At 39.5% G+C, this 10626-nt stretch overlaps 2 protein-coding genes across 4 annotated transcripts in view; one reads left to right on the forward strand and one right to left on the reverse strand.

Annotated features, from left to right (window-relative positions):
* The first annotated feature begins 10 nt into the window (after nt 1-10).
* Nucleotides 11-5068, forward strand: LOC117935367 (MAPK/MAK/MRK overlapping kinase-like). 3 transcript variants are annotated; one of them, XM_034857489.1, is made up of 12 exons: nt 11-397; nt 1841-1955; nt 2530-2619; nt 2713-2783; nt 2912-2990; nt 3080-3128; nt 3230-3408; nt 3675-3776; nt 3898-4074; nt 4241-4400; nt 4489-4686; nt 4908-5068. In XM_034857489.1, exons 1-12 carry the CDS (start codon nt 217-219, stop codon nt 4983-4985), a joined length of 1479 nt encoding a protein of 492 aa, XP_034713380.1. In that variant the 5' UTR covers nt 11-216; the 3' UTR covers nt 4986-5068. The 3 variants fall into 3 exon arrangements, with proteins under 3 accessions (XP_034713380.1, XP_034713381.1, XP_034713382.1); XM_034857490.1 differs by having other exon boundaries at nt 3901-4074; XM_034857491.1 differs by lacking the exon at nt 11-397 and adding an exon at nt 619-829.
* A 1199-nt stretch (nt 5069-6267) lies between these two features.
* wdr20a (WD repeat domain 20a) overlaps nt 6268-10626 on the reverse strand; it is a 7913-nt gene continuing 3554 nt past the window's right edge. Inside the window, exons 3-4 of the mRNA XM_034857488.1 lie at nt 9240-10583; nt 6268-8046 (exon numbers count right to left, since the gene is read on the reverse strand). Coding sequence (XP_034713379.1) covers nt 7993-8046; nt 9240-10583 — 1398 coding nt within the window. The 3' untranslated portion in view covers nt 6268-7992. The remainder of the gene's footprint in view (nt 8047-9239; nt 10584-10626) is intronic.

A 10626-nucleotide genomic window follows, 5' to 3' on the forward strand; every position in this document is an offset into this window, starting at 1 on the left:
ATGGAGCAAAAAAGAACAGGTCCACGCCTTTTCCATACACTAGACGTAGCGTTAAGTGAATAGAATGCATTGATTGTGTATGGGATGCACTGGTGCTTGGTAACGTTATGCTATGAAATGAATGCAGTGGACCAGTGGTGCTCTTCCGGCGTCTGTTAGTTTTTTATTAGATATTATTAAGCTCATGTTAGAGTATTTAGCTTTAAAAGTGCATTAATGATGCACTACTCAAACTGGCTCATTGGCGTAAAAGACAGAGCAAGCCTTCGAAATACATTGAAAACACCACCCAACGTCGACTGGAACAGGGTAAATGTTGTCGACATGCACAACAACAATCCGCTGCCTAATGAAAAGACATCCGAGCTAGCGGTCGTCACCCATCTCTGGAGAAAAGGTAAATTGGTGATTATGCAGCTGTAAAAACACCGCCGCTTCAAATATCTGGCCTGCAACGAATAAAAACCTTGACTGGCATTTTCTATATGAATCGCAGAGCATATTTTGTTGCATTGTTGCATCTCATTCCGGATATTTTATGCGGTAAGGCCAGACAGAGTCAAACATTCAGCCGGAGTTTCCAGTTTCCGTCTCAGGTCAGAGTGGAGGGCGAAGGCGTGCTCCGTTACCAAGGCGACGGTCAGCTAACAGGGGTAGCGGGGAAAGGCTAGCTACCTTAAGGCGAGTTTTGTGTCCTTTTGACACCTCGATAAGCAAAAAACTTACATTTTCAACCTTCACATTGAAATGTTTTGTCCAGATTTTTCCAGATACGCATGCAATGGATAATCTACTTCAATGCACCGGCTGAGAGACAAAGGGATGCATTGTAAGTTGTGAGTTTGCTAACGGGTAATAGGTCTGACAGGCGGCGGTCGATACGTTTCTCTTCAAAGACTCTTATGTTTTGCTAACTGTTTCAGCTGTTTAAACCTTTTGGAGTAGCTAGCTATGAGTTCATTGAGTCTTTTTTATAACTAACAAATGCATGTCTTTGACCGTTATCCCTTATAATCATGATTTTATTTTTTCATGTAACGCTTAACGTTATTTTCTTTGGCGTAACTTAAAGTTAGCCTGGCTAGTTTTAACTAGCTAGTAACATTATTGTTTTGAAAATGGTGACCGTATATAAACAACAATGTCACACATTTGGCCTTACTTTATTTTTTAACTGTTATAGTTTGACTTGTTAACATTTAGTCTGTTAAAGGGAAAATCCACTTTCAAAATCATTTATTCTGCTTTTTAAATGCTTTTGGACACAAGCTGGTAAAACTCTGCCTGAAGTCACTGAATATAGATGGTGTTGTGTCGTGAGAATTTATACTATTTACCAATTAAATCTATTTTATCACATTTTTACCTTATACTATATTATCAAGTTTTTTATTTTCCATCTATTAATTCTCATTATTGTAAAGCACTTTGTGTTGCATTTTATTGTATACAAATCAAGTTTATAATTAGTACTGAACTGTAGGCTTTAAGAGATAAGGTTAAAGCTGCAACAATTGGATGATTGGGGGATTGTTAGTCAGTCATTACAAGACACTTGAATATGTCAGTTTGGGTTCTGTGAAATTAAATTAGGCATTTTGAATTATTTTCTGACATTTTATAGACCAAATGGTTGATCAAGAAAATACTCAGCGCATAATCATTGGTTGCAGCAGCCCTTTATGAATCTAGTGCTTTCAGCTGTAAGTAAAAAAAAATCCCAATTTCCTATCCCAATTAATCATCATGGGCTTTATTGTTCAGTTAAGCTATTCACAAATTTCAACTGATATTCATATAAATGTGTTTGTCAGTCTTTGTATTTTTTGTTGTTGTGCAGGCTACAAAACAATGAAGAAAATCGGGGAGGGCACATTTTCAGAGGTGGTGAAAACTCAGAGCCTGAAAGATGGGAAGTTCTACGCATGTAAAACAATGAAGCAGACAATTAACAGGTATGTATTCTCCAACTAAATGTTGTCCTGTGCACAGGCAATCAGTGGTGCATTTTCACCATCATCAGTTGTTTATGCACCCTTGTAACTTGAATCAGCAGCTTGACACCCCCTTTGCCTAAAGTAACCTATTAGATGGGCGCCTGGATGGCTCAGTTGGTAGAGCGGGCGCCCATGTGTGGAGGTTTGCTCCTTGGCGCAGTGGGCCTAGGTTCAACTCCCACCTGCGGGCGGCCCCTTGCTGCATGTCATTCCCCCACTCTCTCCCCTTTCATGTCTTCTGCTGTCCTGTCAAAATAAATACTGAAAATGCCCTCCAAAAAACTATCCTTTTAGATGTCAGGTTTGATCTTGTAATGTTGAGGTAGCAATAGACATCTCTGCTTTAAATTGGAGTTGTTGTTCCACAGGTTTTTAACATCAATTGTGCCCTTTTAAATCTGTCATTTATCTTGGTAAATTGTTACATTGTACACATCTACAGCAGATATGTCTTTTAACTGTACAATTGACAATATTATATGTATACACCTGTCAAATCAAATGTATTAATATCACCTGTTCTGTCATGAAGTCTGGAGCAAGCCAACAACCTGCGGGAAGTCCAAGCAATGAAGAGACTGAGCCCGCATGCAAATATCATCCAGCTACATGAACTGATTTTGTGAGTACTAGGCTGTTGACTATTATAATGTTACTGTATTGCCTCAAGCTAGTTTCTTGTGGCATGTCATATTAATCTAACACAATGTTTCAGTGACAAAGAAACTGGGACTGTGTCTTTGATTTGTGAGCTGATGGAGATGAACATCTATGAGTTCATACAAGGTAAGTGGAGTGTATGAGCATATAATAAGTCTGTATAAGGATAAACTGGAACTAGAAGATGCACAAGTAGTCTTTCTGTAAATGTTTGGGTTAATTATGGGTTGATATTGGTGCTCTATTCCTTACAGGAAGAAAAACGCCACTGCCTGACAATACAGTAAAAAACTACATGTACCAGCTTTGCAAGTCACTTGAACATATGCACAGGTAGTTATGAGAAAGCTTCAGTTCCTATTTAATGGTAAAATAAAACAAAATGAACTATGTACAGATTGTTTTTGGTTTTGTTTTAACAGGTGTGGGATCTTCCACAGAGATGTGAAGCCAGAAAACATTCTCATCAAAGTGAGAACCATCATTATCATAATTTGCTTTACAAAAACATAACAGTGGTATTCTGGTTTTGTGTCCTATGCATTTTAAAAATGATTTTGTACAAATTGCAGCAAAATGGTCTGAAGCTTGGTGACTTCGGCTCATGTCGGAGCGTGTATTCCAAGCCCCCGCATACAGAGTACATCTCCACGCGCTGGTACAGAGCCCCAGAGTGCCTCCTCACTGATGGGTACTATGGCTTAAAGATGGACCTGTGGAGCGCTGGTTGTGTCTTCTTTGAGATCATGAGGTACCTCTGCAGGGGGAAGGCACATTTCATCTGTAGTACCTAAATAGGACAACTCTTTATTAGCTAATGAGACGGGATAGGAACACTCTTGTGAGTTTATACACGTCATTTCACAGTTGTACTTTATTAAATGTGCAAATACAATGTTATCAATGTCTCTATTCATTTTCCTCCTCTATTTGATCAATCCTGTCTACCACCACAAGCATGTCAAATAAATGCTATGTAAATGGTTTTGTTGTGGCAGTCTGATACCTGTGTTTCAGTTTGAATCCTCTCTTCCCTGGAACCAATGAGTTGGACCAGGTAGCCAAGATCCATGACGTATTGGGGACACCAGATGAAAGTATCCTCCAAAAGTTCAAGCAGTAGGTGTTCCTACTCAAATATGTTGTTTGAAGAGTGTATGCTGTTGTTACAGAACTTTGATTATCAATTTGTGTTCAGTGCTTAGAAAACAAAGGCTTCTCATGGTTTATCAATGTCTGGCAGGTCTAGAGCGATGCATTTCACCTTCCCGCCTAAAAAAGGCAGCGGTATCTCACGGTTAGTCCCTCACTGTCCGGCTCCAGCTCTATCACTGCTCTATCAGATGCTTGCCTATGACCCCGATGAACGCATCACTGCAGAAACAGCCCTGCGGCACACATACTTTAGGGAAATCAGGTAAAAAAATGAATCATAAAAAAACAATTCATCACCTTGTAACTTATTAAATCAAATTTAGGTGAGAAAAATATTGGTAAGTCAAACTGTGGGCACAAATGACTTCATTTAAGTGCTCACATTCTTTGAAATAAAAGTCTTGCTTGCTCGTTTTTTTTTCTACCAGGCTGGCAGAGAAGAAAGCAGAGACTCTTCACAGAGTTTCTGGGACTATGGATGGACTAGAGAGTAGTGGGTCGCACAACTCATTAGACCACATCTGGCGCCCAACCCGACTTGGCAAACAGCTGAGGGGAAGACACACAAGGCAAACCCCTTTAATAAGCGTAAGTCGATGTTCAAGTCAACTGAGTTGAGAAGTCCAAAGAAACATGAATACAACTGGTACCATCTTAACAATTCCTCCCTGTTCAGCACAACATGAAGCATGTAGCAGAGCCCCTCATCCGACGGAACGTCCCTCATTATCCCACAGAGCTGCCCAAGCTCAACATGGTTATACCAGGACCACAGATCTCCTTCCCAGTCTCCACCATACCTGCATTTACTGTCACTCACCGAGGGACATTGCCAACCATCACGTCAAAGAAGTGCCAATTACAGTTGGCCAAGGTAAACACAGGTGTGCTACACAGACTTCAGACTTTTGACATGTTTCCATCTACCAAGGGCAGTGTGGGGATTAAAGTGAAACACAGCTGATAGGTTTGTTGTGTGTAAGAGATGTTGCATGAAGAAAAGGAAAGAGGAACCATAAAATTATTAAGGGCCTCAGTAGTGCTTTCATTAAGGGATTTGATTTGGCATTCAGGCTGCACTTCCTCTCTTCACAGCCCCGGGATGAGTCGCACCGTGCAGCTTTCAAGACCTACTACATTCCACCTCTGGATAGGAAACGTGGAGGCTACTGAGAGCAAAAAAACCTTTTGTTTTTATTAAAAAAAAGCCTCTTAAAACAGGATAGACCTGTTACTCTTAAACACATTGTTGAGAGGAAAAAAAGGACTGGACAGGCCTGATGTCAAAATCTGTAAAGTATGTTTGACAACAAAAATGCATCAAAGACCACCAAGCGTGTCATCTTACCAGTTCTGACTGCTGCATCAAACTGTTCAACCCTCACTGTAATGATGAAATTCAATGTGATATCTACACAAACAATATTTGAGTCGGTCCGATTATGTTGGATTGAGAGTTCGTAAAGTAGTTATGGCCTTAGTTTTACTGACTTAGTCAGGTGTTACATGTTTACAATGGTTCAGAAATCTATTTCAATGTGAGTCTATAACACAAGCAATAAGATAAGTTGGCAGCCATTCACCATTGGTGAAAGAAATAGTATAACATATTTGATGAGAAGCATAGTCAGCTTCCTAGAAAATAATGCTGTTAAAAAGTCATCAAACCCCTTGGGACTTGTTCTGGTTGTATTATTTTACAACTTTAATTACAAATGATTAAATAAGCTCCTTTTTTTTGCAATGATCAACCAAAACTGCTTTGTCAAAGTGAACACAAATGTCTATAAACCAATGTGAATGCAGTGCAACTATAAAATAGAAAAATATATATTAAAAGTATTCTTTACCTTTTGCTGTAACAAATCTCAATCGTGGTTTGACAAGAAGGGTAAATCTGGAAAATCCAACACGTGGTTAGTTAATGTCCTGGAAAACTATATCATGAAGGTGATAAGAAAAATATTAATAAGTAAATCATTCTGGGATAGGATACAAGAAAATTGTAAACTACACTAGACTATGTTTGTGTCCTGGAGCGGTAAGTCAGAGTCCACACCTAAATCCAATCTAGAATTTGTGGCAGGACTTTGAAAAATTACTACACTCGGTGACTACTAAATTAGCTCCAATTAAAGTTGTAAAGCAATAAACATGAAAAAACTCCAAGGCGGGGTTGAATACTTTTTATAGGCACTGTGTACTTGTCATAGTGTCTTTTCAATAGCTGAATGAACTCCTCGAGACAAACCGACTTGTAGGGTGATTGTCTTCCTGTGCAAAAGGAACACAGCAAAAACATTCGCTTCAAGTGCTTCACAATTATTCCACAGTAAGCCACAACAATGTCTTTGGCAAAGTATTTTAAAGGCACATTTCTATGTAAATAAATAGCCCTCTGTAATACATCTGTATTTTATATAGCCTTAAGAAAGTCTAGATTTTTTTTTAAATATTTTGTTTAGAATGTAGAGCAGCCGGTACCTTGCATTATAGCTTAAAACGTATAATTTAATTCAGAGCTGCTAGCTCATAAAAATGGACTGTGACCTAACTGTGACTCAGTCTGCACCTTGTTGATTATTGTAAAACACATAATCAGAATAAAAAAAACAATGTCATTTGTGTGATGTTGTCATTAGCCTGCATTACAAATACTTAAATCTCTTTCATAACATATGTATAACCTCCTGAAATCATTTTTTAATGAATAAAATAAGTATCAAATGTTAACCACTTGTACACAAAATGTATTTGCTTTACCAACTTTCTGTCTAGCTTAAAGGGGGTCGCTTAACTCTTCGTGGCGTCAACAATAATTGGTTATCATCATACAAAAATGACATGCATCCTGCAGCAGTGTTGAATGGGAAACGCTTCTTAGTGGAGGTTTCTTATCTGAACCTTTCCTGTGGCTTTTGTTTGGATATAGAGCTCCATGCTTTCTCCTGGGTGTTTTTGTAACTTTAGCGAGCGTGTATCAAGTCTTTTGAGATTCAATCATTGTCTTCCTGAGCTTCAAAGACTTGACCGCTTCTTTTTTTGACAATGTAAACAATTTCCATGCCATAGGATTACAGCTTTGTTTTGTAAATACAAACATATTGTTGAACAAAAAAACAAACAGAAAACGGTGTATTCAAGATTATTTTAATATTATTAATATGTATACTTTAGGCTTTAGAAATATAACTATCAATGACAAAACTTCCACTAGAGTAATGGTAGTTTGCTTAGGCCCCCATCAAATCAATTAATTACAATATACACATTATGATACAAAGCAGATTTGAATCTGAAATAATATTAAAATAAATGCTCAATAGATAAAGGTTTTAATAGTTTTTATAATTTTTCTTCACCTACTGGTATTAGCCATCTGTGAGTTCTGAGCACACCCAAAAATGTAAAGCAATTTTCTTCTAATAAACTAATTTAAGTGCAAACAATTTTTTTTTTCTGTAAAAAGACTATGATTGCAGCATCCAACTTTATAGATTCAGATTTCAAGACTGAGGATGTTAAAGCCGAGTGCAACAAGGCAGTCCTCAACCCTCTTTTTGATCCATTAGAGTAGTTATAAAAATAAACAACAAAATAACAAAATCAGTGCAAAGTTGTTGATGGGGAGATTCTACTCAAAGGAGAAGTAGTGGGTGAATGTGGATGGAAGCAAAATTTTCAGATGCTCACGCACTTGGTCGTAAAAGGATAGTTCATCCAAATTTCATATTTTAGTCAGTAACCCTGAGCAGAGACTGGGATACACACAAATACTGAAAATTAAATTAACTGTCCTTTTAATCTCAAGCCACAATTCTCTGGTTTGCATCTAACAAAGCTAAGCTTCATTTCCAGAAGGGACAAAAGTCTGATGAGATTTGACATGAAAGAAAGACTTTAAAAAAATCTAAAATGTGTTAAAATTTCAGAGAACAAAAGCCCAGTAGTGCAATAGTCCACAATTGCACCACACCTTTTCTTGCTTCATTCCTCCACTAGGTCAAGTGAGTGATAAACGTAAAGAACAGAAAAGCCATTTAAAAAAATCGGAAGGGAGGGGTGTTTTAAAAAAAAAAAAAAAAAAAAAAAAAAAAAAGGAAAACTTGCAATGCTTGCAGGGTGAAGAGCAGCATCAGACTCTGGGTTGCAGGGTTCTTTAGCAGCAGAAATATTGTGGCTATACTACTGTTCCACTGGGAGAGCTGGCTTGGTTTTGGGATGACAATAAGCCCTGGAAAAAGGAAAACAAGGAGATTTGCATTGGGAAAGTTCACATACTGTAGCAAAAATCAAGCAACAAATAGCTCATTAGAATTTAGCCTCTAGCCTCTTCTTTTCATATCCCGGTCCCCTGCATTTCATTAAAGCCTGTGCACAGCAGTTAAAGTGGATGCCAAGTATAGAGTGCAAGACTGATGTCTTTAAAAGGTTTGCTTGATAAAGGCACTTCTAATATACGTGAACAGATAATTAACTTGTTTTTTTCAGAGGGCTTTTATAACCTCTTGCTCTGACCTACGAGGGCATTTTTGTCTTCATTTATTTTACAAGGTAGACTTAAACCTTTAAACATTGACTTCCTATTACCTAATTCTAATTGCACTTTAGTTGTATTAAGTGGTTTGTATTCATCAGACTTTCTACCCACTAGAGGCTCTGTGGTGCCATTATCTTTTACTGCTTCTGATTTATTTTTGTATTTTTTAATTTTCTCAGAAGATACAGGTGTACTCCTAAATACCATGGCATGTTTTCTGAGACATTTGAGAAAGTGTCAAGAGCATTCTTACATTCTAAGCGCCTGTTAATGTAACTCACTGGACTAACTAGCCTTCAGACGTATGTGCCAGATCCAGCCTATCATGTGCCTTGTTCTGGAAAAGTCTCTCAAAACACAAAGAAAAGGGAAGTATATCCATATTAAGCAGTAAGCATGTGAGGAACTGAAGAGACTCTTTGGGAAAATATAGAGCCATTTGCATAAAAGCAGAAATGTGAGAGTGTATGCACATGACTTCTTGGCTAGGCTGCTATGCATTGTGGGATGATTATGATGAACCAATGAACACACTTCACATGGATTATCATCCTTTTTCCCCTAACAGGTCTACACAGGAAATCCTACTTATTAGAATGTAATAAATAAACGGACTACTATTTTTATAGAATTGGTAACATTTGAAATTTAGGCATTAGAGGTTTTTCATTGGAAAGCAGATGTACATTAAACAAAGTCTGAAGTTATTTCCTGCCTGCAGAGAGTGACAATCGGACTATAAAAGCTAAAAATGCTATTCCTAATGGCCATACTTTTTCAGAATATGTCTTTATGTTAAGTTACAACCCACCAACTGATTTTAGGACAGCTTAAGATTTAAAGACACTTTAATTTCCCCCACATTTCCTACATTAACAAGAACTTACCACTTTGCCTGGCCTCGCCCATGTGCAAATAAATCCCTCCTGACAAGCAGTCACTAAACAGTCCTCTAAAAATATGAGTACAGTCAGTCTCTCGTGTGCTATCTTTTTACAGATGAGAGGCTCCAGGAGGGGCACATCCTCCATGCGCGGGCACAGCAGAGTGCCCAGAGTCTTAGCAGGGTCTGTTTTGGTTTTTGTCAGCAGGTTGAGCTTGTCACTGCTCTTGCTGCTGATGTGACCCATGCTGTGGTTGCGTTTGTGGTCCTTCTCGTGGTGGCGTTCCTTTCGATCATGGAGTGACAGTGTGGCAAACTTACTCACTCCTGTGGCAATAGCACTGTCCATCATACAACTGCCGATGCCACCACCACTGCCAGCCTTGTTGGTATTGTTTGCCGTTGTTGTTGTGGTGCCGGCCGAATGGGGTAAGCTGTTGGAGCGTGGTAATGTAGTAGAGAGAGAGTTAATGCCAGGAGTATTGGCACCACTGTTGTTTCCATTAGTAGTGTTACTAGATGCGTTAGTGATTAATGTAGCACCCGCAGGGGGGCTGGTAGCATTCATCACGTTAGTGTGTGTTCGTGTCCGTGAGAGTGGAAGATGGGGGAAAAGGATGTCCTCAGTAAGGTCCCATAGGCACAGCTGAGTGTCCTGGCCCACCGAGCCAAACCGGTATGTGACACTAACAGGCCGACTGTCCGTCGAGTTGCGCTTGGAGAGTCGGGACTGCGTACTGTTGGCCCGGTCTCGTCCAAAGTGGATCATCTGATCCTGAAAGTCCTCATCGCTGCCACTGAACTCCATAGGGTCACTCTCTTCCACGCTGGTGGTGTAATGGTCAAATGCCACAACACTGACCCATGACTTGTGCCCATGACCTCGGGCGATCACTCTGCAGTCCAAAAATGACCACACTGTCACTAAATCGTCCTCTCCACCTGCAACTATGTACTTTCCATCAGGGCTCCAGCACACACACAACAAGCCACCAAAGTAGCTCTTCATGGTGCCATGAAGCTCGACCGCGTCAAAGTTGAAGACTCGTAGGAAGCCGTCTTGGCTAACACAGGCAAGGAACTTCCCATCTGGAGAGAAGGCAAACTCATTCAGAGCCCCCTCACCTACTGTCCATTTAAGGAGTGGGTTCCGTGTGGATTTACTCTTACAAGTGTGTACAGAGTAGCTCTCTCCCTGTTTAAGCAGCTGGTAGTGTGGAGCCGTGGTGCCACAAGTATGCTCCACATTGTACAGGTACATATTTCCACTGGCATGAGAGACCAGAAACAGGCTCTCAGAGCCTGGCACCCATTTCACGCATGTTACTCTGGACTTGTCTATTAGTCTCTGACAGGAGAAAGGGAAGGTTGAATTTTGAGAGGCAGACGGG

The sequence above is a fragment of the Etheostoma cragini genome, chromosome 20, assembly GCF_013103735.1.
Source record: "Etheostoma cragini isolate CJK2018 chromosome 20, CSU_Ecrag_1.0, whole genome shotgun sequence".
NCBI classification, from domain to species: domain Eukaryota; kingdom Metazoa; phylum Chordata; class Actinopteri; order Perciformes; family Percidae; genus Etheostoma; species Etheostoma cragini.

What these genes read in the sequence shown, in the direction of transcription:
- LOC117935367 (XM_034857489.1), top strand. Translation starts at nt 217, where the DNA reads ATGATGCACTACTCAAACTGGCTCATTGGCGTAAAAGACAGAGCAAGC. An exon ending in CACCCATCTCTGGAGAAAAG is followed by an intron (nt 398 to 1,840) that starts GTAAATTGGTGA and finishes GTTGTTGTGCAG; the next exon opens with GCTACAAAACAATGAAGAAA. An exon ending in ATCCTCCAAAAGTTCAAGCA is followed by an intron (nt 3,777 to 3,897) that starts GTAGGTGTTCCT and finishes ATCAATGTCTGG; the next exon opens with CAGGTCTAGAGCGATGCATT.